Below are 27,682 nucleotides of genomic sequence, written 5' to 3'. Positions count from 1 at the left end.
GAATATTTTTTTAAGTAGAGTAATTTTATGTACCTTATTCAGATTATTAATGTTTTTAAAAAAATTGACGAATTAAACATTTCCTGAGAAAGTTGCTTGCTGCCAGTTAATATTTAAGCTGTTGATTTGCATTGATTTTTATGGTAGCCATTCTCTAAAAATAACAGCTAATTCCATTAAAATTATTAAGATATTAAAGAAATTTTTTAGACTTCTAGTATTTAAAAGATTTTATCGCAGATATTTGTGCCGTCTTATGGCATTGCATTATTGACTAGGAGCAGAAGTAAAATTTCTGTTCAATGAAAGGCACTGAAAAACAAATCAATTATTTCTAGTCAATAAATTCTAGTCATATTATTTCTAATTAATAAATTATTGAAGAAAAAAAAAACAGTGATCAAAATTGCAGCAGAATAATAATTGACTGAGTAGTTTGGAAAAGGATTCGAATCAAAATCTATTTTCTCGGTGGAAAAAAATTGTTTTATTTAATGTTTTTTTTAAAATTGAACTTTTATTTGAGATTCTATATCTCATATTTATGATTTTTGTTCCCCTTTTTTACATTAAAAATGAGTATTTATATAATGACGCACATTTTGAGCACGCTTTATGCATCTTGATTTGTTAGCACTTATTCCATGCTTAGAACATTTGATTTAATTAAAAATGCGAAGTTGGGAAATGCAATACTAATATAATCACATTAATTTAATATTGGAAATACTTCGTTGATTTTAATCAATTTTGAATTTTTAATCTTATTTTTAGATCTAATTTTAAAATTTTACGAATTTTTAAAATAGACTACTGCTATATTTTTAAGCGTCACTAAATATGGCGGTATGAGAATTTTTTTTGCAGAACGAAACAAAAAAACGTGATAAAGATTTGCGATTTGAATCTTCTTGAAAATTAAGCAGCCATTTTACGTCGTATTACGACGGTTGTTTTTGAATTCTTCTACTTAAATTTACACGGTGATATTTAATATTCAGTCGCAGCTCGAATTTTCTCAGCTTCTTTGCAAAAACTCTAACCTTTTGCCTCTTGAAATTTTGCTACTTTTTAATTTTGGCAGAACTAGGTGAAAAAATGCTGATGTAGTGTCTGTTGCTGAAATAGACACAATTGCTCCATAAAGCTTAGAAACATAATAAATAAAAGGTCTTTACACTTCAAACGTGGTAACTCGTTCTTTTGTTTAAAAAGCACTTAACCATCTAGTTAGCAATCGTGACTAATGGACATATCAGTCTCCGCCTTCCAACAGTCCTCATTTGCGAAATTTCCTCACCACCAAAGGTAGAATTCCTGTTTCGGCCCATATTCACGAGTCGTCGCATTTCGTTATGCCTCATAACAGTCAAACCTAAACATTTTAAAGGTATTTATTTCCACGCGTAGTATGACCTCTCTTAAGTCCCGTTGCTTGCGCAGAAGGACTTGTTAATTACGCAATAATCAATTCAGGATAGGCTTCTTCAGGCAGTGGGTCGGATCTGAAAAGCACTCGTAAACCACCCTCACATGCGAGGCCGTCCCATTAACACGAACATAGAGCGCCTTTAGAGTTGTCACGGATTTCTTATAAATAATGCCGGAATGAGTGGGGTATTTTTTCCCTGTGTGTGCGGGTCTTTAGCCATCTTCAAAGACACCGCCTTCCCTAGCATCTTTATATGAAATATGTCAGACTTTACCTGTCTCAGAATGAATACAAGAAACCTATCGGAATTCTTTATTGCCATAGAGGGCGAAAGGCTGGGAAACCGGATTCGAATGTGGCCCGTTTTCTGGTTGTATTGGATATAATTTGAAGAAACGAATATATTATTGAAAGGCCACCGCATGAGACAACAAACTGAGGTGTTTTTTTTTTACCCTTCAGTAGAAGAAGTACATCCTTACTATTACCAACAAATCAAAATCTCTTAGATGAACCTCAAAACCATAAAAAAAAGAATTTATTGTTGTTAAATCTAGCATGTCCCAGTTATTAAGTGTATACATAGCAAGTTGTACATACAAAAAAATATCAATAAATTGTTAGCCCGGTTTTCATTTAGCATGCAAGAAGTTAGTTGATAATTCTATGCACCAATGTATCATTTTTTTTTTTTTTTTTTGTAAATTATAGCGGTTTAAATTATTAGTGTTTTTTTTAAAAAAATACTCTGTTATTATAGCCCGAATAAATATCATGACATATCCGCTTGTTACACCTCTTCTCACAGAATAATAAAAAGTAGGTTCGCTCCAACTTACTTCTTAATATTCTATGCGCAGTGTCATTTTCTGCCTAGCCTCACTGCCATAACTGCCTTTATTATCTCAATATTTTAAATGAATTCAAACTCGTTTTTTGGGTGTTTTTAATTATCTGAATTACCTTCTGTTGCTTTAATCTCTTTATGTAGCTATTTTCGTCAAATTTTTTTTGAATATGGATATTTTTAAAGATGTTTTGAACTAGCCCTCAAGTGTACCTTCTGTTTAAATCTATTTCTGTAATAAAATTTTAAATTGTAAATTTTCAAAACATCAGAAGCGTTACTATAAAATGAGCTGATTTATCTCTTAACATTATTTACATTTTTTAAAGGCAAATATATATTCTATGATTGAAAATCTTCAATTGCATTTTAATGGAGTTTTAGAACCTGATTCTTATTTTAAAAAATCCTCAGCAATTTTAAAAGGAACTTATGAAAAAAATATTGCTAATATAAATACAAATAAAATTGACGGTAACAATTTTTAAATGTAATTAAATTAACAGTACCGATTTTTAATTCATTTCCTCAGCATTCAATCATATAATTTCACTGTTATTTCTTATAATTCTCTTTTCATGAAATTTTGTTATTAATGAAGAAAATATTTTGTTATTAATAAAGAAATATTCTATTGATGCTTATTTCCATCTGAAATTTACGGAATTGTATTTATTTTCAGGTACACCTGTTAACCGAATACCCATTATGGCGAAACAGGTCTTGGATTTGTATGAACTTTATAGATTAGTGGTTGCACGAGGAGGTCTAGTCGAAGTTATCAATAAAAAAATTTGGAGGGAAATCACAAAGGGTTTGAATCTCCCATCCTCCATAACAAGTGCAGCCTTTACATTGAGGACTCAGTAAGTACACTGTTCATTTGTTTGGTTGAAGTTTGTCTTTCTCACGTTTGTTAATGTCTTTTAATGCTTTTCTTTTGGATTCGTTTTCTTAATAGAGGGCAACTAGGAAAATTTTTGTTATAAAAGTGAATGACCTTCTTTCAAATTTTCAAGAGTAATATTCGGAATCTAAAAAGAAATCAAATACTAATTGTCAATTGATTCTTTAGTGCTCTGATATGTGATAAATTAAGATATTATAAATAAACGAAAATTCCATGCATTAAGAAATTAAAGTGTATAAATATTTGATGTTGATGCTTAAAATGAAAACTTATTCTGGCTTCTTTTCGATTGTGGAATTATTACTGGAATGTTCCATCAAAATTTATCGAGAGAAACCATAATTCATTCATAGGAGAACGGCGGAAGGATAGAATGGGAGGGATAAGGGGTGTCAACAAATTTCTACTTACTGTACCATTGTTTCATTTCTATTTCCATAAATGCATGATAGTTGATTAAAGATGGGGCATATAGAATTTCATACTTCAAGAACATAGAATGATTTTTATCGATTTTAAGAAATTAATATGTTTAAATATTAAAGTAATGATTAAATAATTACAAAATTTCTATTTTTAATGTCATTTTCTCTTTTTAATTTTCATAATTTGTATTATTTCATGAATACCAACTAATTCTTATAATTTGACATTAAATTATTTAATCCTCTCTTGAGAAACCTTTTATCCTTTGATTAATCAATGTTGCTGAAAAATTATTTTTCCTATAGATATTAGTAAAGCGAGTTATGTTGTATTTTCAAGAAACATCAGACACCATTCACTGAATTTTGAACTAATTTTAGACTTATTTCTAAATAGTCTTAAAATATTTGAAAAAAAAAATTGATTTTTGATATCACATTATGTTTCACTTTAGAACGTCATTTCTGTTCGCCTTGCAAAAATTTTATAAACACGCACATTAAATGAGATTCAGTAGCTAATGAGTAAAAGAGCATCTTTTCTACAAAATTCTAAAAATGAAAACTACTTTCTCTAGGCCGTTGGAGAGCTAGCTCCAAATAACTGTGAGCCGAGATTTTTTCCCGCCCCTTCTCGGATCCAGTGGCTCCTTTCGGCATGCCCGCCCGCTTTAAACATCTCGTGACAATTTCGGTGATCAGAGATTGCGGCCGCTGTCCGATTGGGCAAATACTTTTCCTCCTTTCAGAGCGAGCGAGAGGAACGTCATCCCGCTTAGCAGAGGCTAACAATGCCTCCGTGTTGACCCCCGTATCACCTCCCCTAATTTAACAACATCGCCTCCCTCAGCCGAAATTTAATTTCTCGCCGCTTCATTGAATATCTGCGGAGGACTACTAACATTGCGCCTAAGCATTAATTAACGACTGATTAAAGCAGGGGCTAGTAGTCAATGATTAGTTAAAGCTTCTAATCAATATTTAATTAATTCCGGGTTTTGGGGTTTGAAATCGGGGGACCAGCTTGCCGCATTAATTAGTTGCCTACCCTCCCTGAGATAAAGCCCCTCCAGACATTGGGATCAACAGCACCCGGTCCAGCGTAATTAACAGATTTAATCGAGTAACGTGAACATTAAGTTGTGTCCGAGATATTTCACCCTCCCTCCCTGCCGGACTGCATTGTGTGTGTGTCGGTACGCTGTTGTTATTGATAAATTTTCCGCGCTGCCGGACAATGGCGAGTGCAAGGGCTGTTGCTATGCGGTTGCCGCGGTGGGGCTGTATGTAGATACACTCTCTGATGTCCTGTTGGCTCGGAGGGGCGGGTAAGAAGGGGAGGAATCCGGGAATTGAAATCTCCTTGCTTTCATTCGAACAGGATAATTTGGATTCTATTCCCCGACGCGTGCGTGGCGAGTTTTATCAAATCTCCCAAAGAGTTCTGCATATTTCCAGCCATGTTTCCTAAAGTGTAAGCCTCGAGAGTCATTCTCTTGTCTCTTCGGCTCATTGATGGCATGTAATCTGCGGATGACTTTGAATAATGAATCTTCGCCACTTTCAGATCAACTTTCCTCCTCTTTTCTATTCTTTTCAGCTGTTTTGGCAAGAAATACTATTTTGAAGGTTGTCATATTGAGTTGATAAGACCTCTGTGGTAGACATTTGATAAAAATAAATAATTGAAAAGATATTGTTTTCGCTTGATAAACATAAATTCGTTATTATAAACGAATAAATAGAGTTGTTTTGATAAGGTGGCAAACCTGAATTGTGGCGTCATTAAGTAAGAATTTATGTTTATCCTTTCAGGCCTAAATGTTTTTGAAAATTTTGTACTTGGATCCGTCAAAAAGTTTATTAATCATTTTATTGTTACATGTTAGATTTGACTTCTTTTTTTTTATCTGATTTTTCTGCTTGTAATGATTTTGTTGCTTTTTCAAGAATTCGTTTTCGTTGAATAAAAAAGTTTTGTCAACTTCTACCTTTCGAAACCGTCGTCTGAATATTTCAAACATTGAATTTTCAGATCAGATTTTTGCTATTTTTGAATCTTTATGGCAAAAACACTTTAGGATCCACTTCTAAAAAAAGGATTTAGTTGCATATAGGGATAATTGCAATACCGATATATCGGGAATTTTTATTCCCTTTCCCTCAAATGTCTATGATTTTCTCTATTTGAAGTTTCTAAATTTATAAATTACTGCTGATGTTTTTCTGAATTTTTGTTTAAGAGCAAATGTATCGTTCAAATATTAATTACATCAATAATTTAAAGGCAGACAGAAAAAATATTTTCGTATATTGATAACATAAATAATATGCAGACTATTTAATATTATTTATATATTATATAAAACTATAAGAATAGTGTCATTATAAATCAGTATTTTTTCATTCATAATACTAGTAAACGTTCTCCCATAATGCTGGCTATAACGATCCCATTCTTACTAACCTCTTTGTCTGTCAGTTCGGATAACCTTTGTAGATGATGTGTCTTGAAATAATTCATTACAAATTGTGTTAGAATTCAGGTTTTATTAGCTTCAAACCGTTCTGTATTAGTTTTTACTTATTATTATTATTTTTTTCATTTAAAAATGAATTTTTATGTATAGTTTTTTTACCCCCTTACTTCCGAGCAGAAGCTCTGGGACTCAATGTGATTTTATAATATGAGTTGTACGGTCTCAGTCACTACTGATATTTATTACAGATTTACGATGTTTCGAATTGTAACAAAAACCATGGCATATATTTTATTCTGAAGGAATAGCAGAGTAACAAATCACAACAACTATCATCACCACAGATTTCTGCAACTTTTAAATACACTTTTGCTTTTTCTTCACTTTTGAAAAAAAAAAAAAAAAAAAAATGCGGCGATTCAAAATTAGTATTTAAAGTACTGTATTTTCTTCATTACTAAGAGAAATTTTAAATTTGTCAACAACGAACCTTCAACTTTATACTATTTGGCTTGTTTTAATGTAACTGTAAGAATTCTTTTTAAAAACTTTTCTCTGTAAATAATAAAATGAAAGTAAATTCCAATTTTATTTTATTTTATTTGCGTTAAGTTCTGGCAAATGTGAAAGATCACCCGGATCGAGTACGTATGTTTATATACGTATGTTATAATGTTTTTATCTGCGAATAAGATTGTCGATTCATTACTTATAAGAGGCTCATAAAAAAAAATTATACACACTAAGGTTGCTTGTTAGGCTAATATTTGCCATGATTTAAATCATCTTTTTTCCTTCAATAGCTAGGAAAAAACTGAAATTGCAGTTCTCTCGTCATTTCTTCCTCTTTTGAGTTATACGAGCCATTTAAAAAAAAAACTTACCTCTCCTGCCCTCTACAGCAGATCCATCGCTTGTCCATATCCAAACAAAATTATTCTAGTTATTGTGTTGATAGCATAAGCTGGGTATAATTAATTTATTCTTAATATTACAATTAATTATTTTAATCAGTTAGATTAAAACTTAAAAAATTGCTTTAATTCCTGAATTTTCGAAGATTTCCCACGCTTTTCAGGGTCAAATTTTTGTAACTTTAATTGCCTAACATTAAGTTATGGTGCCAGAGGAAAATGATGAAACCAATGCTTGAAGCAGCATGAAAACAATGCTTACGAAGTTAAAGTTTGGTAAAATCCATTTTCTGAGCTAATATAAGTTGTCTTCTGTATTACTCTTCTGAACATACCATACTGGTTTCTGGACATAGTTTAAACAATTGTTTTTAAACATTCTCGAAGTCGAACATTTTGCTAATAATGGGGGTGGGGAAGAATAAATTTGACTTAAGAATACTGCTTACCTGCTTGTCTGCCTAAAATATATTTTTTATATTTAAATATGAATGAATATTGGTTTCAGTCTCTATCGTCTGTCATATCAGAAGATAAAGGATATGTTTTTTTTTCCTAGATTCCAATGCAATACATAAATTTCCTGAAAGTAATCTGTCTAATAAGTTCAATATGCATGCATTTTTCCGCAAACATTTTTCTCGAAAAAATATTTGCCTCCATTTCCTGTTCCTAGATATAAAAATAAATTGATTTAAAAGCTTTTTTTTATCAACACTATACAGTTAAGATAATATTGCAACTTTGATTGTAATTCATAAACCACAGCGAATTACTCATTTTTTTTTTTAAATGTAAGGTCTGTAGATAAAACTGTTGGCTGAAAATAAATGTCTGCGTCATGCCAATTATTTATAAATCATGAATTTGTTTACTTCCTTAAGTAGATATTTCTGCTGTTTTGTAATATTCAAGAAATTTTATACCTCAAACATTTCTTTCCTTTTTCGGAATATTGATTCTGCGTTTAATTATTTTTCATTCGAAAAGTATAACTGCACGAATTTCTCATCATGTTCACAAGTAAGTTTTTAAATGATGAAAATGAATTGAGACTGAATTAATTGCAAAAATTTTAAATCTCTTTAACTGAAATCACAAATATAAACATATAATTAACAACATGAAATTAAAATGAATTCGGTACTCTTTTGTAGTCTTTAATTGATATATCTAAAGTGCTTATTAAATCATTCATATTTATTGAATTACAGAAAATCATTTATTGAAATGATAAACATTTTCTGAATTTCCCATTTTATTAATATTAGTGAGAATGCTAGCTTCCATAAATTGCAAAGATTTTAACTTTTGGGTCATTTAACGGAATGATAATTTCTAAGAAATAAATGGGAACAGCTTTTTAACAATTCAGCCTGTATTTTATTCCCAACAATTAGAAGATTAAATGTCGTTTTGGCATTGAACGAGAACAGCATTTAAACAATTCGGCTATTCAAACTTTTGTTATTTGTTTATCCTTAAAATAGAAGTGAAAGGAAAATGAAGTTTAAAAAAAATTCCATTAAAAAATTATTTGTATTGTGTTAAGATATACGAAATGTTACAATTTTATGATTAACGCGTAATTTAATTGAGATTTATTCAATGTTGTAACATAACATCAAAATTAGCGGAATTCGTTTTTGATTTTGCTGCAAAAAATGTATGTTATTATTTACCACATTTTAGAAATTTTAATTTATAAAAATTATTTCGTTTTCATTTTACATAAGTTGCACCTGCAACAAAATATTTGAAGTTATGCACATTGTAACAAAAAAAAAAGTTTTTTTTTCGAAGGAGAACTGTTTTGAAGGTTTGATTAGAGTTGTGTGAGGGTTTGTTAAATGCATACTTGAAATATCTCATAAGCAGCGGCGGTTACTTAACTCAGAAATTAACAGAATTTAAAAAATATCTCAAGAAATTACAATTTTAAAAAGTACTTTACCCATAAATAGCTTAAGTTTTTTTTTTTCAAAGCCAGATATAAAAGTTCTTGTATTTCAAAAACATTAAATAGCTATTACATAATATAAATAAACTATTTATAGTTTCCCAAAAGAAAATTAATATTCGTCCAAAAATGATTACCAAATAAATTTGTGCAATACTTGATCTGCAATGTTTGTTATTTTTTTTACTTGTTAAGAGTAATAATAATTAATACTTCTTACAAAAAAAATGAAATAATTACCCCCTTATTTTTCTTAGTGAGGTAAATTTAATTTTTTCTAATTTTAGAATTTGAATATCCTATAAGCCAGATGTGTTTATGACCAAGCAGTCAAGAATCGAAATCAAAATCATTAAATGGACAATAAAAACTTTTTTTTAAAAAAAAAAAAAGCCTATAAAAGAACATAAGTAAATTTTAAAAAAGGAATCAGTTTGCCCTCCCCCCTCCAAACCGTGACTGATCTAATTGCAGCTCTAGCGTCTCTGAATTGAAAGAATTACATTCTTCTCCAACCTATAAGTCAGTTATATGCATAACAGGAAGACAAAAATGACACTTTTTAATACTTGTTTAAAAAACTAAACCACATAATAAGTGTTAGACAGTTTCTTTCTTCCTTAACCAATACTAGTTTATACTAATTATTCAATCAAAAGCTTTTGTAAATAATTAAAAACATTTTTGCAAGAACATATCTAAAAAAACATTCGAGAGGCGAAACATTTTTGCTGACCTTATCGGCTAAATCCAGACATATTTGTTCTAATCATTGTTGTTCCAACGCTTAATGCATGCTATTTTCCTACGACTAATGAAAGCTTTTTGCTTTTGCATAAGGAATCTCAACTAATCCATTCTACTGATTCATCGATCCTGTGAGCATGATATTTTAGTCTTTTCAGATTTCGAGAAAAATGTCCTAAATTACTTTTCTAATTCGAAGAGGCTCAGTCTAATTGGCAGCAGTATTATGATTTATAATACATCCGCTGCTCCAATCAAAATGCAAGGTCCCTTCCAAATTAGGCAATTTCACGTTTTAATAATGGGTTTAAGATCTGACTTTCCCTTTGAATCATTCCATCCAAGAATAGTAATGATAATAAAAAATGCTGCAGCGAGTGATAGAAAGGGAGACTAATTTCGCTTTGATTCGTAATAAAGTCGGCATTAATGAGAATTCGGTGTTTGGTAAGCGCGATGTCATGGAAACCCGAAGCCCTAACCCTTTGCCCCGTATTCCGAGGCATTAAATAATTCTCTCTAAATTATGTATCGGTTCGAATCGATTCCGGAGAGAAAGAAACCTGGTCTCTCAGGTTGCGCTTTTGCTACTTGCATTAACGACGGGCGACATTTTCAATGGATAAATCACCATTAATGGCCTGCATAAGTATTTTTAATGAATATCCAACCCAGCACGCCTGCACCCCCCACCCCTACGTGACTGACATACGCGATCACGCGACAGAGCGCGTGACTCTCTCCTTTACTCTTTTGGTCCATTTATTATTATTTTTTTTTTCCTTTATCATTTAATTCTGTGGTTACTTTTCTATCATCAGTTGTTAGTTTTTCCCTTGAAAAAGGGAATTTCTGTCGGAATTTTCTCCCCTTTCAAAACTAACAAAAGGGTTGATCTGATACTGCTGGATGTAGACAAGAAGAAAAAAAGTAACAAGTTAAAGGTTTATTTAATTAGGTCACTGAAGTAATGCGTTAAGAATAAAATGAAAAAAATGTTTCGATTTTAAGAAGATTGATTAATGTAACATCATTTGCATAAATGTCAGTGTAATTAATTTTTCAGATAAAGCAACTTTTCATGTTCAACGATGCAACTTTTGAGTCTTGTTTTCCGAACTAAGAAAATGTTGCAGTTTTGATAAAATTTCGAATAAAGAACTTTATAAATTGAGATTATTTTCATTGTCGTTTTAGTTTGTGTTTCCAAATTGCATTTGCAAATTAAATGAAAACCAAAGAGCAATTTTCAATTCTTAGATGTTTTCAGGTTTCAGGTTTTAAGAAAATAGCAAGATAAATATAATAAAAAAAAGAAGAGGAAGAGAAGAAAAGAAAGAAGGGGGGGGGGGAGATAAAGAAAGGGGAAAAAGAAAGAAGGAAAAAGAAAAAGAAATCTTAATGAGTTAAGCGAATGTGGTCTTAGCAAAATAAGAGCGTTTAAACTCTTTCTTTTACAACGAGTTTTTTTGTGTATTATTGTTTCACATGAGTCATGATTCGAGAAATATCTGTCGTACTTAAAAGAAATACATTTGAAGATAAATTAGGACTATTTTCGTATAGTTTTGATTAAGTTTTAGTATCACTACTTCTTTCCAAAATTGAAATCATATTTAACTACTGAATTTCGATTTGAACACTAGAGAGCAAGAAGTGCTTTTTCATGCGCCTTACCCAAAACGAATGGTAGATAAATCGACGGATAAATTGTTTGAAGGAAAATAATTCAATCTATTTCGCAGGTCATAATTTCTTATCAAATAATACTGCCTGCATCACTTCCTATTATGGCTGAATGGCGTTTCTGCATTTCCTTAATTTAATGTTCAATTGTTTTCTGAGTCAGGGAAGAAGGCGGGGCATCTCTGGATGTCGTGAGCAGAAACGAGTGCGTATTAATAGCTGATTCGCATTCATCGGCAACGCCTAATTGAAACTAATTTTCTTCAATTACTGCTGCGTCTGGAGCAGAGCACATCGACCAAAACGAAAGATCAAAACTCTCATAATTCTTGCTACTAAACGATACAAAGTGATTTATTTGACAGGGACAGAGACAGGGGACCTGGGGATAGAATACCTTGTTCACATCTCGTTGGACCTGGTGACACGCAGGGCCTGTTAATTCATTGTCCCCTGTGATTACGTTTTCCACCCTGCCCCCCCCCCCAATGCTGTTTTTCCACCTTCAGCTACTGGCAGACTTGCTGTTTTGTGACAGTGTAACAGATTGTCAGATATCTTTTCATTTTCCGCTCGTGTGCCATGACGAGAATAATTTTCTTTACTTATTTGACTAATATAAAATAATATTCTGGTGATTTTATTTCATAATAAGTTAATCATTTACTAAAAAAACAATCTTATGAATTATTAAGAATGGCCCTGGAAACATTATGTCTGAAGGGGGATGGACTCAATTGCTTCAAGTTTTAACAATGCAATTTTTACTGATTAATTTGAATTTTCATGTCAAAGAAAGATACCAATTGCTCCATAAAAATGGATAGAAATAAAAGCAAAACGAATAGAAAAAGAAAGGATATTTTCTTTTTGAATTCGTCGTTTTGAAGAATTTTGAAATGTCAGTGGATTGCAGAGGCTTACTAACAAAATTTTGTGGGATTTATCTGATTTCTTTTCCGGATCGGTGAGTTTTCCATGAAATCTATTGTGAAACTTTATATTCTTATGTTAATGAAATATATCAATTATTCATTCTTATAGTGCCTTCATAAATTAGTTCCCTTATCTTAATGCATTTATTTTAATTGGTTTTAAATTCCCATAAAAATGGCATGGGGTAAAAAAAAAAATTGCGAAACACAAGAATTACTTATTAATATTTAAGAGAAGCGCTTGATGACATAAACTGTTATTTAATTTGTTGAAAGCTTGATTAGCTTTTATTTCGATTGAACTAGCACCGATAACTTTTCAAGTGCCTATAACTCACGAACCATCAATTTGTGTCATCTCGCAAGTAATTAAGTGGAAAAAAGGACATCCATTTACCAGAGATATCTGACGTTCCCCAAAAGTTCATGCTGAATTTTCATTTCATCCTCAGACAGCCCATCGATTTGTTTCTGTTTCAAAATCTCGCCACTAAACCTCGACGAGCGCCAAATGGCATTAAAACCTTCATCAGGCGACAACAAGAGGCTCTGATGAAGATTTAAGAAAAAAAAAAAAAAAATCCCATCTCGATAGATAACGTGTCAGGTATAAATTAGGCCTATTTTTACGAGGCTCATTCGAGGGACATCACACACTCGTAACTTCTTCATCAGAGTCATTATAAAGCCGTGCCAAAATACATCCGCGACCATTATAAACGCACAGCTCTCTCAATTTATACCGCGCTAATAAAGCGGCTAATGAAACCATTTGAAATCCCCACGAGCCTCAGCGGAACGTCTTAAATCAGAATTTATATCCCGTGACGGTGGACTTAAGACCATCTTTTACTGCGACCAAACTTCATTAAAAGAATCGTCAATGCAATACGAAGGATTCGATTCATTTTTGTCCTACCCTCCGCCTCTCCTGTGATTCTCGGCTTTTGTATTTTGCTTTTGCTTTTCTTTTCCTTTCCTTTTAATTCCTTCTTCGTCGAGACCTTTTCTGCTGGAATCAATTTGTCGCGGTTTCTTTTTCCCCAGTCTTTTCCCGATGATGTTAACGAGATATGTCATATAAAAACTGTTGATTTCGCCGCTCTCGCCGGAGGATTATCCGGCCCCTCGTGCTCGATGACGACTATTATGGAGCTGTAATTGTTGGGAAATGGATTTATTTGTGCTTTTGTAATTACCACCGTGTAGTCAGACGCTGACAAATGCTTGCGTTTTTCCACGGCTAGTATTAATCCGCAGTGTTTTTCTCTTTTTATCTCCGAACTTTTTCTTATTTGTATCATTTTTCTGTCATTTTATTACAGAATTTTAAAGAGGGAATTAAATAACTCAGTATATATTTTTCCGAGTGCGAAAAGATTTTATTTCGTAAACTTATCTTTTATCCTCCAAAATTCTTTGTTATAGATTGTTTTCTAGCATAAAAGCTGAGATATCTGATTATTATCCTTTGGTAAACCCTGATATGAAGAATTATTAATTAGAAAAGACAACCAAAAATATAGATTTGTGTTTTCATTTGGAAACGATCCGTTTATAGGTGACTATCATTTAGACAATAAGTAAAAGTAAAGGAAAAAAAATATCACATTGGAATGGTTTTTTGTTGATATTGTACCCTTGTTTTGCTTTATTGATTAATTGGCACGAGTTTTGGGACGAAATATCATTCCTGCATTCACAAAAACTCTATCTAGTAGAAGTGGTAAAAAAAAAAAAAAGATTTTGTTTATTTCAAGCATTTTATTTAGGAGTTTCTTAATTTGCCCTTTTGATATCATTTTTTCAAAGTTCCTTAATCTACCACCCTTCGCATTCACTGGACTCAAAAATAACTTTCTTTATATTTTTATTTTTCAGCGTACAGAGTAAAAATTTTAATTAAAATCGATGCAGGTTTAAATGAAAGTCTTCTTACAAATATTTAATACATTCAATAACTTTTTTGTTTCTAGCTAAAAGCCTCACTTACTTTTTCAATATACTTCTCAAGATCATTACACACAACGTCAGTCCTTTGGGTTTCTGCTACTATTGTCAGAAAGTTTATTATTCTTTCCTTATATAAATATAAAGAATATAGGAATTTATTATCAGCTACATGAATCGAGATACTCAGTGAGGAACTAGAGAAATTTACAAATTTATGCACCATGTCTATCTGTTGTCTAATAATTCTGAATCCATTTACTTTAAGTTTGTTCAGATGTAATTTTAGTATTAGAAAATAAAATCTTTTGAAAAAAAAATAAGACTTCTTAAATTATAGAATTAGAATGAAATGCAATTGGACCAAAGATAGCCTTTACACATTTAAGAAAATTCATGCAATTTCATTACCTATTGCAGCTTACTGATTATATTGCTAATTTATAAGGATACATATATCGCGCTTTTAAATCTAATAAAATATTTTATTTCATTTCTAGGTACATGAAGTACTTGTACCCGTACGAGTGCGTGAAGGAGAAGTTGAGCACAAACGAGGAGCTGCAGGCGGCCATCGACGGCAACAGAAGGGAGGGCCGCAGGAGCAGCTACGGACCTTACTCGGACCTGGTGACGGCCCCGAGGAACTCCCACCAGCCCCCGCTGTCCTCCCACCCCTCGCCCCTGAGCATGATGCCCCGGCACATGAACGGGCATGGCTCGAACCCGGGACTCCCGTCTTCAGGTAGGGGTTCCTCGGCCTCGCCACTTCCTCTGACATCTTACTACCCATCGCACAACAGCACGCATCTGCCGCTTAACTTGGCACCCTCGCAAGAGAACGGCATGTACAGTAACCACGCACTCTCATCAGGTATGCATTCGAGGACAGGCATCAGACGTCTCAACTTTCTTCTTTCCAACCTCAATTAACTTTCCATTTCACTACCAACTCATCACTTTGTTTCAGTTTGATTTCATTTTCGTTCTGGTGTTAAATTCAATTAGTTTCTGTGCTTCAGGTAATTATTTAACAACATGGAAGCAATTATCAGAAAAAAAGGACTTAAGTCTTTCGTTTAGGTGAACTCTTTAACGCCTATTTTCGTCGTTATTTAGATTAAATTCCTTCAAATAAGTCCTTTGCAACAAAATGTATTGAGTTGTTATCTATGTATATTCCAATGTTAGTATAAAATGATTTATTTAAGTCTATCTAATAACGTAACCACCAAAATTGTAGGGAATAATTGCTGCCAATTTCAGGATTTCAGTTCGACACTGGAAAGCTATTATGATTTAATAGCTAACAAAAGATAACTTCAGGGGTGATTTAATTTTCATGAAAACGAGCAATCTTCCGAAGCGAGGTTGAAATTTCTTTTACAAAAATCATTTAGATGTTTAAAACTATATAATTCTATAAAAAATTTTGCTTTTTAAAAATTATATTTCGTCTTAAAAAAAAAAAAAAAACTAAATCTTGCTAATGTTGTTATGAATTAAAATAAAGCACACATTTTTTTTAAAGAAAAAAAAATGATTTGATGCCTTATTTAATTGTAAGAGCAGTTTCCAATGTTGAGTGGCAAATAGCTACGTTAAAGCTTATTCATTAGAATGACAGCTATGCAAGACTTGGAGCTTGCATAGCTGTTTAGGATGGCAGTCATGGCATCCTAAACTAATTTGTGTCTCATTAATGATTATATCTTCCACGCTCTATCTTAATTTTTAAAAAATATCAAAGCTGTTTTTATAAAATCTGGCAATAAAATGTTATGAATAATTTAAGTGGTTTGCAAAAAATATTGACATTCTTATACTAAATACATTTTACATTGAAACAAACTTTTAAAATTGACGATTTTTCGGCTTGCCCAAACAAAAATATTTCTGAATAAAGTTTTCATTTTACAATTTATAATACAAACGTTGTTTTTGCTTTCATTTCATATGAAAAGATTTATCTTTTTTTATATATGTATCCCAAGCTGCACATTTAATACGTATTGTTCGTAGACTTCTTACGGCTTTATTTCTTATATATATTTGAATAAAAAAACAACTTAAAAAAAAAGTAAATGCTTATTTTATCCAATATAATAAGCATTTATTTATATTTATTTATTTATTTATTTTTTTTTTTTTTTTGTATATTAAACGGATTCAGTTTATGTTCAGAAATAATATTTCTTGAATGTGATTTTTTTTTTGTAAATTAATTTTATTCGCTTTCCGTGTAAAAAAATTGCATTTCTTTTTTCGGTAATTCAAATTTCTTGCAAGAAATTGCTATTTATGATAATGAAGAGAAAATCCTTTTCCTTATCAGATAAAACAATGAATAATACCTAAATATTTAATATAAGGGAACAGAATCTGTTTCGAAATATTTATGAGAAAAGGAATTTTATTATTTCTTCTTTAGTTAGAGTAAATTTGTCATAAAACCATGTGATCTCTGTGCATGAATTTTTGTTTCGAAATATGGTGGGTTTATTATTTCGCTGTAAATGACTAAGTTTTTATCAGGTGTGGATTTCAAATGAATTGAGTCACTTTATTATCTCTCTATATCCTGGACCTTTTTTAAAATGAAGTTCATATCTGTTAAAAACAATTGTAAGCTATGAATTACAAATAAGCTCTTGAAAATTAAATGTTTTGAAAAGTATCTTTTTAGAATGAAAATGTAGGATGAAAACCAAATTTATTTTCTATATTATAAATACATGATAGGAAGTTTCACAGATTCGAGTGCGTAATTCATAATTTTCGAATTTAATTACAAATAATTGACACCTAGAATCCATTGTTATTGGGACATAACTTTGTGAAAACAGAGAAAAAAATGTTTAAAACCCATACAGAAATGAATCATTTCATATAATTCTATTCAAAACGCACTAACGCCTCATTCGTAGTATTTTATACAGTTATCAATAAAGCACGCCGTTTGTGAAACATTTCGGGGGTATCTTAGATTTTTATATCGAATGTTTCACTCGCTCAACTTTACTTTAGCTGTCATTCCGACTCAGTCTTATTCCCTTATCATTTTAATCATGATAGATAAGGATTAAAATTAGAAAAAAAAAATTAGAAAAATATTTTTTTCAAAAAATTAATATTTGAGTCAAAATTTATAATTTTGGTCAGAATAACCAAAAGAAGGTTCAAACCTCTTGTTCGGATCATAGCATGATAAAGTTTGGACTTTATTTGCCTTTCTTTTAAATTTTTGATAATATAGCAATGATAACTTCCTCATAAAAAATATATTTAATATCATGACAATACACATGAACATAAATCCAGTAATGGATCCAATGAAAGCTAATGATGTAAATAAAATATACGTACTTAAAAATTGTTTTTTTTAATGCTAAAATTTTAAAGAAAAAGTATAATTTATACCATAAAAATGCTAGACAAAGAATACAGTTTGTGTCATCAAGTTTTTTTTTTTAAATTTTTCAAAGAAGCGTAGAATTTTTTTTAAAAAAAATTTACTTAGTTATGTTATTGAAGGAAAAAAAAATTAATATTTTGATCGATTTTAATTAAAAATCCTAATTAATTTTTTCCAAAAATTTTTATAATGAGCACTTATGTAAAAAAAAAAAAATGTAAATTCAGCTAAACTGGAAGATGTAACAGCATGTTCTGTAGATGATTTTGAAGGATTTTTTTCCCCTCTCATTTCGCTGTTTACAAGTATTATGCTAACTCTAAACTTTATCATGTTAAAAACATTAAAATTTGTCGAAATTGTCCTATGATATGATGATAATGAAGATGTATTTAAAATAAGTAATACAAAAAAAAAAAAAAAATCTGAAAATTTTGCATAATTTTCTTCAGAATAATCTTTAAAAATAATCAAAATTCGTCCAAAGGATTGTCATAGACGCATATAATTTCCTATCTTTTTTATTCATGGCTGGCAGCATGACTTGTTTTAAAGTTGGAATTAAATTGTAATTACCGAGCTATAAACCAAATCCTGCCAGTCGTCCGGCGGACATTGAAAGTACTCCATTGTGTTGTCCTCATGATTTTTGGCACGCATCTTTCAAAAACGATGCCTATCGGTGCTGTCCCCTTTATTTATTCCCTTAATGTGTCCAATAAATGTAATGGATTGCAGGAAATATTGCCCATCACCTTGCATCTTCTTATCAAAAGTGACTGCTGCATGGGTAGCGTATCTCGAATAAATTACTTCCCTGTCTTCACTTACTGGATTTAATGAAGATTAAGTCCCAGTCGACACGCCACTGGCTTCGTGATTTCCCGAGCAACCTATTGTGTTCCTTTCCCGTAACCGCCCCCTCGTTATATTCCGAGGCTTCCCGTTTAGCTGCGATGCCAGAAAGCGTTCGGCTTCGGATTCTTTCGGAACTTTTCCACTCTGATAATACTGGATTTAGGAAAGAGTGGAAATCGGATTATTTGAAAGGTTGAAAGAATTTTAATATTAATGCCTTAGATTTATTGTTACTATTTAAAACAGGGACATGGACCCCATTAGAATTTATGAAAAAATAACAATAAAACAATAAACATCGTTTTTCATTGGGGGGGAGTGAAGAAAAGTTATTAATTATTGAATTCGAGCATACTTTCCATTAATATAAAAAATTAGACTTAATGAACTTAATTAACAAGTTAACTATTTTTGATGAGTATACTCATCATGGGGAAAAAGTACAACATTTTGCATTATGACGAGTTTATTCAAAGACAATTATTATATTTATAGTTATATATATATGTGGGGGGGGGGATTATGCCTATTTAGATAGACATTTTCCGATGAGGTTGAAACAGTTAACTGGTTAAATGAAACTGATTTCAATTGCTCACATAACCGTAGTATATTTCCTAAATAAATTCGACGAAAGCAATTTTTAAAAACATACATTTATTAGTGTGCATGTAATACATTTTTCTCTTCTAATTTTTCATTTAAATTTCATTACTGTAAATATTATGAATTCATAGAATCATCTTTTTTCGAAATCAAGCACCAGGTGGCACCACTTATGAGAAATGATATAGAATGATTACTATAATGTTAATGAAAAAAATGCTTGTATAAAAAATTGCAAGATGCTAGCAAGTTTGAAATAGTAAAGTCTGAAAAGTAAAAAGTTTGAAATATTGAAGTGTCTGAAAAGTAAAAAGTATGAAATTATAAAAGTATATATTGGATAAAAGTATGCAAACCTTTAGCAGTATAAAAAGTAATTTTCATATTATCAGTGAGCTACTGTACAATTAATTATTGTATTAGTCTGGAGTTAATTTAACTAGTTTGATATACGAAGCTACTCTTAGGTATAGTTTGAAATAGTGAACCCGTCGTCCACTAACTGGTAATTGGTTTCAGATTGTATAAATTCTTCAAATCATCATTTTAAAAAACAGGTGAACAAATAATAAAAATAAAGAGCATTTGGGTATTATTATAAATCCCATATTTAAGGGGATAAGAGGAGAAAAACTCAAATCTTTGAAGGTGCAAAATTTTGTCTTGGCATTAAAAAGTTGAATACATCATTCTTAGAGATAATAATAATCTTCAAACAAATAAATAATCTTCAGATAGATCTTAAATAATCTTCAGACATTTTGTTTTATACAGATTATAACAAACAAACAAATAAAAATTATATATTGTCTAGAATTATTTTTCTTATTTTATTTAAAGTACCTGCTAGATTAAAAATCAAGATTTTGATTCAATAACTCTTTGTTTAACTTTAATATCAGATGTACTTTTTGTACTTGATGATTTTTTTTTTGACAATAAAATCAAATATTAAAGAAAAAAAATATTTCAAATCACTAATTTTTCATAATTTGAAAGAATTTCTCTATATAAAACTAAAGTCATCAGGTTTAAGTTTTACGTAACGGAAACCGTGAAGAGAACCATTAACTGAATTTCATAAAATTTTAAATAGTTTTATTAATTTTTAAAAAACAATACAAAACTTCCAAAGTATCTTAGGATTTTATAACAAAATGTACTAAATATTTGCGCAAACTAAATTTTACATTAAGAAATGATGTTCAATATATTTAACAAAACACTTATCATGAAGATAATTCGATTATAACAAAACTCGAAACAATAAACACTTCTCAATCTACACCTAAATCCCCCATGAAGTTGGATTATCTCCTTAACAAATGATGTATTGAAAATATGCGTTGGAATTCAAAGGGAAAAAGTGTTTCCTAAATCATATGTACTGTCTTGTGAAATAAATCTACAAAAACTGGTTCCTTCACAGCACGCTTTTCGCTTCGACGGTGAAATTAAACCCCTCATCTCCATCGGGGATCCCTTGGTCTATTTCGGGGGATTCATTCTTCTGAAGAAGGGGATGAGAAAGAAAAAAAAATTACCCTTGTGACTTTCGCGTGCCCTTGAAATCTTTTGAGGGCCTCGAATATGCATTTATACCGGTGATAGCCCTGAGAGGAAAAGTGAATTAAGTCGGCTGTTCTGTTTCTTGGAATGTTTTGATCTTGTTTTTAAATACCTCCTAAAGTATATGATAATATAAACGTTTTTTTTTTTAAATCTTTTATTAGTTGCAAAAGTTATACAGTGTATTTTGAAATTAAGAAACTTTATTTATTATTTTGTTGACTATTTTTTCCGCTAAATAAAAATTGATATTAAGGTGACTAATATTTTTTAATCGTTGAAATGTTTGCAAATTTTCTGAAATTTTAGAAGTAAAACTAAAATATGAAATAGCTACATTCCTAACCAAATGAAGGGAAAAAAATATATTGAGTTTTTGAAAAGATTTCATTTTTTAGTCCATATTTATTTTTTTAAAGTAGAAATCAATCACACATTCGTTTTTTCAATTGTTTCTATTATTAAGTTCGATATATGAAATAAATAATTGGTTGTGTTGGGATCTTTATTTGTCATTATAAAGTTTCAATATATTCACGATGTAAGTGACACCAGAGAAATGTTTACAAAAAAAAAAAAAAAAAAAAAAAAAAAAAAAAACATGAAAGAGATCGGAATGAACTTTGGTGACATAATCTGTTGTAGTAAAAGTTAAAGGAGCTGCATTTTGTGGTATGTAATTATCGATTGAGCACAAGAGGGTAAGATTTAAATATGTTATGAAATTCAAATCAGGAAAATTGCTTTTGCTGCAATTTGTAATACATTGTTGCAAAAACATACCTTGATGTCCAATCTCTACCTACCTCACAAGCAAAGTCATCATGGTTTTTTTTTTTTTAAGTTATTATCGAAATAGTTACTATAAAGTTGATTGAAATTACCTTTTCTATGATTCGTCATAATTTTATCTTTTCGATAACATCTTAAAGAAAAGACAGTTATTGTTATTTATACAAATTTTTTTCTTTAAGATAACCTGGTATCGAATATGTGAATTCATTGTTTAGAAAAAGATAAAAAAATACTTACGATTTAAAGTATCATAGTGTATTTACATTCTATTAAGATCCATACGACCGATTATTATTATTGATAATAACAGATTATTATTAATAGTAATCTGTTATTATTGTTGCTAACCGAATTTGTTACTTGTGTAAAGAAAGAAGTTTTCGTGTTTTATTTTTTATTCCATCAATTTTTTTATTTGTTTTTTTTTTTAAATAAAATATTGCTCTTTTCTTATTTGAAAAAGTAAACTTTTCAAATAAATTTTCTTGCTGTAACTGTAATGACTCATTCGTACGTTTATTCTTCAAGCTCTACAGATTTAACACCCCGCTGATTATAAATGCATTTTCTTTCCATCATAAATTTCGATGGGAAACAAAATAAATAAATAAAGAATATTTGTAGTAGCCCATAATGCCAAATACTGATTTCTGAGCAGCATAAATTTTCAACGTTGGAGTTCATATTGCAGTGACTAAAACCGATCCTCGCCATCCGACTTGTGCCAGTTTTCCTCTGAATTCAATCCTGTTGTTTTCCCCTTCTCACAGTTTCTCAGTATGCATCTTTTACCTGCCCGTAAGACTATTCTTAGTTGTAAACCCATCTTTTTGAGGGGTTCGTTCGGGGGACAGAGATTTCGGTAGACGAATAAGGTATTCCCCTTTGAAAAACTCCCTAAAAATAAACAATGAAGCGAAGGGGAGAAGAGTTTTGTTAATGAGATTTCGGCGGCATTCGATGGGTTTATTTTTGGCTATTTGGGGAACTCAAAGCATCTTGAAGGTTAAGGTTGCAGTCCTTCTAATTATATGGAGGTCGACTTTTGGAAAATATTATGTTGCACCATCTTTATGTTTTTTCGATATTTAGTGAAAATTACCTTCTAATAAATGATTGAAAACATTTTTAGGTTTTTTTAAATTGGTACTTCTTCGTAGAATATCAAGATTAAAGTTTAGTTAAGGAATAATAAGGAATACTCTAAAATCTATTGGATTGAAGTTTACGTCTATTTATACTTTTTTATTTTCATTAATTGTTTCCTTAAATTAATTTTATTTATGCGTTTTTCTGAATACTTTAATAATAAAACTTTTTTCGAATTTTGAGTAATTATCGATATTAAAATACTGAATTCAATATTTCGTACAATATTCAGAATTTTCTTATTTATAAATGAATACAATAGCGTTTATTTGTGACATATATGCAGCTATAGATTGTTAACATATTTAAAAAATTGAACATAATTTTTAATTTAAAAATATCGATGTTTGAATTTTTGGTGTATTTTTATTATTGAAAAAAACTAAATTTTCTATTTTGGAACAAAGTCTTAATTTTCTATTATGAATAGTATGTGCAAAATTTATATGATTATTAAATTATCCGTTTTGAATATTAACTATCTTTACTGGAGATGGTTTGTATAAACTTGTTTTCAATTTATGTTAGAATAAATGAGTATAATTCTTGAGACTTTTCCCTTCCTTTTAAGAATCATTTAAGGAAAAAAATAGAATAGTAAGAATTGTTGACTTTCCTGCTAAATTAATCAATTTGGGAGGGGAGGGGGGGGGGTGAAATCTTTCGTACTGTATAAAAAAAAAGGATATTTCTTATGCATTATTCGTTTTTATTTATAACACCGACATCAATTTAACAAAGATATGAAAGTGCGCTTTAACTAATTACTGACAAAATCTAATATTAAAAATAGCAAAGCCGGTTTCTACTCTAAATATGTTTTTGTGCAAATTCCATTTCCAATCGATATCATTCAAAAGTAAATTGCGTTTTGCGATAGATGCAATTGTTTTGAAGGCAGCTTATTAAAAAGCGTTTAGAAACCCTCAATTGGTAGGGATTTTTCTCTTTGCTGTTGATATAGGGAATTTAATGCAGTCTGTCGTGCTAGAAAATGAAAAGCCTCACGAATGTATCAATGCACACACACAAAAAAAAGCAAAATTATTAAAAACATTCCAGCTAAAAGAGTTTTCTTTCAAATTTATATGTTGAGAGGGGAGGTCCATTTCATCCAAGACTAAACGATTTCTGTTATCGGACGTTAATAACAAAAAGGCATCGATATGCTTTCTGTATTATTTATTTCATCCCGTGCACTTCACTCAAAACTTTAATCGAACTAATAGCTTGATGTTGCATATAAAAATACATTTTCTTTCTTTTTCCTTCTTCATTAATGCCTTAATGCGAAACCGAAGTTTCGAAAAATTATAATACACCTTGTCACGATATGGGCAGAATGTTCGTTAGCTTTTGGGCTTTCCAGTTGGCTAGTTTTGTATTGTTGCACGCCTCCGAACCGTAACAATGAAAGTATTGTTTAGTCGCTGCATATAAATAATAATCGAGTTATAAGGATTTATTTATGAGAAGTGCTTTTTCAAATAGTTCTTAACGACTGAACAGGAAAAACAAACTGTTGGCCCTTGCACAGTTATTCGGATTTGCAGAAGAAAAGACTAGATTCTATTTGTTTATTGTTCTGTTGTGAAACGGGTTATTAGGAAGAATTTCTAAGCAAATGGGAAAAGTTAATCGATAAATTACTCTTTTTTTTTTTCCCCTTGTCATTCCTGGAATTGTTTCTCTTCTGTTTATTCCTTCGGCGGAAAGAATTTTCAAATCCATGTATAAATATCAGGCATTTAGGAATTTTTTCATCTCATAATTCGTTTCGCTTCAAAAATTCTCTTAATGATCTTTGATTTCACATCATGGTGATCTAAATGGGAGACAATTAAACGTTCTATCGCTTTACCATTTAATTTTATCGAATTTTCGTACGGTGAAGTGTAAATAAAAGATTTTTCGATAAATGGGATAAATTAGAAAATATCTCGATAATTTTGGGATGGGTGACATTATACTTATTTTGTTCTCTGAAACTCATTCACTTTTATATTACCATAAAAAAAATCGGTCGAAGATTTTAAAGTCCAAAACATAATCTTCAAAGTTGAATTATGACTATTTTTTTTATTAAACCAATATTTTATAAAACAATTAACTAAACTAGTAATTGTTTTATAAATTAGTAAAACAATTACTAATTTTATAAACTTGTCTCCCTTGTTTTAGGCTTTCTGACGCGCTTCAGAAAAATTTTAAGTATTGTTTCGTTTTTTAACTTATTTGGAATCGCTCTCTTGAAATCCTTTTCTTTTAAAATAAATGATTTTTTTAAATGAAATTTAATATTCTTCTTTAAGTTACATAGTCATCAGCCAATTGCCATCTTAAAACATAGATGGCTGTAGTGTGAATAAAAACAATAAATGTCGGAAAAATTCTCGCTTTTTTTTTTAAAATTTAGAATTTTGAACATTTTGAACAAAAATAAATGGCTCAAAAATGATTTTCATTGAAGAGGTTTAATCTAATTTCGCTTAATAATTATTTTTAAATGTATTTTTTTTGTTTATATCTGATTTAATACATAAAATTCTAGTAAATTTTTTAAACTTTGGGTCCATGAAAAAATGTTCTGATGAAGGTTCGACCTCGAAAATGTTTCACCTGAACAAAACTGCATTTTATGAAAAGTTTAAGAAACTTGATCATAAACTAAATAACATTTTTTTTTTTTTTTTTTTTTTTTTTTGAAATCAGAACATAAAATCTTTAAATAAGATTTAAGATCTGTGTATAATTCTTTCGTTTATTATATGTAGCGTATATTAAGAAGCAAATTTTCGGTCACATACACACACACAAAAAAAAATGTTTTCATTTTTGCTTACAGTTATTAAATTAATCAACTGAATTTATTAAATATGTTTTCTTCACATTTTAGTTCTTCTGTTCGTACTTGTATTTTGGTACATGTTTATTTTTACGGCCCACGATATAAACTATCAAAAAATACAAAACACTTTCAATTTAGTGATTGGCATTTTGGCATTGGTAATCTTGGAGGATCTGAAAATCGCCAAGTAAACTTCGGAATGAAACCATCTTGGCATCATAGAGCTTATTTTAGTATACTCTGGAAATGGTCGAGTAAATTCATTATCTTCACATTGTTGCCATATTCACCTGAAAATTGCTAAGTAAATCCAAGAGGCATAAAAATAAACAAATGCACATTTTTCTCATTGAATAACTAATATTTCATCCATCCATATTTGAGATCAAATTATGTAGATTCAGTTTTGTTCATTGCTACCAAAACTATTTGACTTTCCATCTTCTGTTTAAAATTTGGAGGACAGAAAAATTATTGCTAAATTAACGCTAAAGAATACTCATTGTTAAAAAAAAACCTCGCTATCCTTGAAAATTCATAATCTCCATAACAACGTTAGTAGGCCGGAGAAGCATTTAGAAGAAATAACAAAACACACAGAAACCACCTGAAAGTCGTGCATTTAGCCCATAAACTGTGATGCAGACAGTTATAATACTTTTATTTGCCTATTACCGAGGCTCATAAGAAATGAAATTTCGTGCGCTCTTCAACAAAGTAAGAAAATAAAAAAAGGAAGAAAGGAAAGAAAAGAATATATATATCTATAAATATAAGTACATAAATAAGCTTCTTATTTATAACCTTATCATCACTGACACATAAATCGAAGACATAAACGTAAAAATCTCTTTCTGTGTCAGCTAATTTAAAGCGCATTTCTTTATTATTATTATCCCATTCTGAAGAACAAAGCGTAATCGTTCTGTAGCTATAACAATCACAGCTTTCTCCATAGGTTCTTTGATGGGAAAAAAGAAACTCAGTCCCTCTTTTCAGGGAAAGGTAAAGGAATTATTTATGCCGATTTTATGCGGTGCTTCTTTCTCTGTTTTTCTCTCCCCCCCCAGACGATTGCTTTCTGGTCAGATCTCTTAGAAATCTATAACGGCTCTTTTCGTGAGGTGATGTTAATGTGATAGAGATACCATTCGAGTCTTTTTTTTTTGTGGTCTATCAAATTCTCTTAGCTCAAAGGCTGGCCAGTCGTTTCTTATTGCGGTAATAAGAACATTTGTACAAAAGTATATAGGGCGGCAACGGTTACAGTGGCTATTCCGGGTACTTCTACTCGCTGTAATTAGACTCATAGACCAGTCGGAAGTAGTACCGCAACAACAGCCTTATCCATTGAAAGGATCACCGAAAAGAGGGAACATGCGATGCATGTGGTAGTCCCCACTTTTTTGTGTGTATGGTCAGCTATAGTTTTGGATGCTTCCTTCTAGTGCAGTGGTCATTTGAATTGCCCATCTTCTGCTGACCGCAGAATCAAACATTCATCACAGTATTTTTTTTCCTTTTGTAATGAATGTACTCCGCTGGGTCAAAAAGGTTTTTCTCTTATGTAGTTGGCAGATAATCTTTGGTTGTTCGGCACATAAAGAAGTTTTGGTATGGGGGAAGATTCTCTTTGACTCTTGCTGTGCAATCTTATTTTTCTTTATTCTTATGATCTTACATAAAAGTAAATTAGTTCAGTAAGTGTTCTTCAGCATTGCAAATAAAAATAAATTACTTGGTTAATTTTTTTTTTTTTCAAAAAATGAATTTATAATTAAAAAAAACATTTTTAAAAAGAATTAACTCAAAAATTTTTATTCCTTTTGAATAAAGTGTTATAAAATAATTTATTGAAATTTTTTATTTATGAGAACAAAAATTGCTTTATTATCTACTTTACTACCTTTTTTAAGAATTAATTACTTCATCAAAATAATTCAACCACTTTTATAAAGAGAAAAACAAAATTACTTTCTTTGCGTTGTGTCTATTTCGATTTCCTTAGTTTTTTTTTTTTTTTTAATAATAAATGATCAAAGAAAATATCAAATTATTTTCCAATTCACACCTATTATACTATATCAACACTTAATTATCTAATAGAGTATTCGCTCACATTGTGTAATGAAATTCTAACAATGAAAAAAATAATA

At 30.4% G+C, this 27,682-nt stretch overlaps 1 protein-coding gene across 6 annotated transcripts in view; it reads left to right on the top strand.

The window, feature by feature from the left end:
* LOC129958167 (AT-rich interactive domain-containing protein 3C-like) overlaps window positions 1-27,682 on the top strand; it is a 245,479-nt gene that overhangs the window by 196,222 nt on the left and 21,575 nt on the right. For 5 of the 6 annotated variants that reach the window (XM_056070443.1, XM_056070433.1, XM_056070452.1 and 2 more), the window contains 2 exons: window positions 2,962-3,145; window positions 14,787-15,160. In XM_056070443.1, the coding sequence (XP_055926418.1) occupies window positions 2,962-3,145; window positions 14,787-15,160 (558 nt within the window). The remainder of the gene's footprint in view (window positions 1-2,961; window positions 3,146-14,786; window positions 15,161-27,682) is intronic. The other variant, XM_056070460.1, reaches the window with a different exon arrangement.

Source organism: Argiope bruennichi, chromosome 2 (assembly GCF_947563725.1).
Source record: "Argiope bruennichi chromosome 2, qqArgBrue1.1, whole genome shotgun sequence".
In the NCBI taxonomy this organism is placed as follows: Eukaryota; Metazoa; Arthropoda; class Arachnida; order Araneae; family Araneidae; genus Argiope; species Argiope bruennichi.
This window is presented reverse-complemented; position numbering and strand designations above follow the sequence as displayed.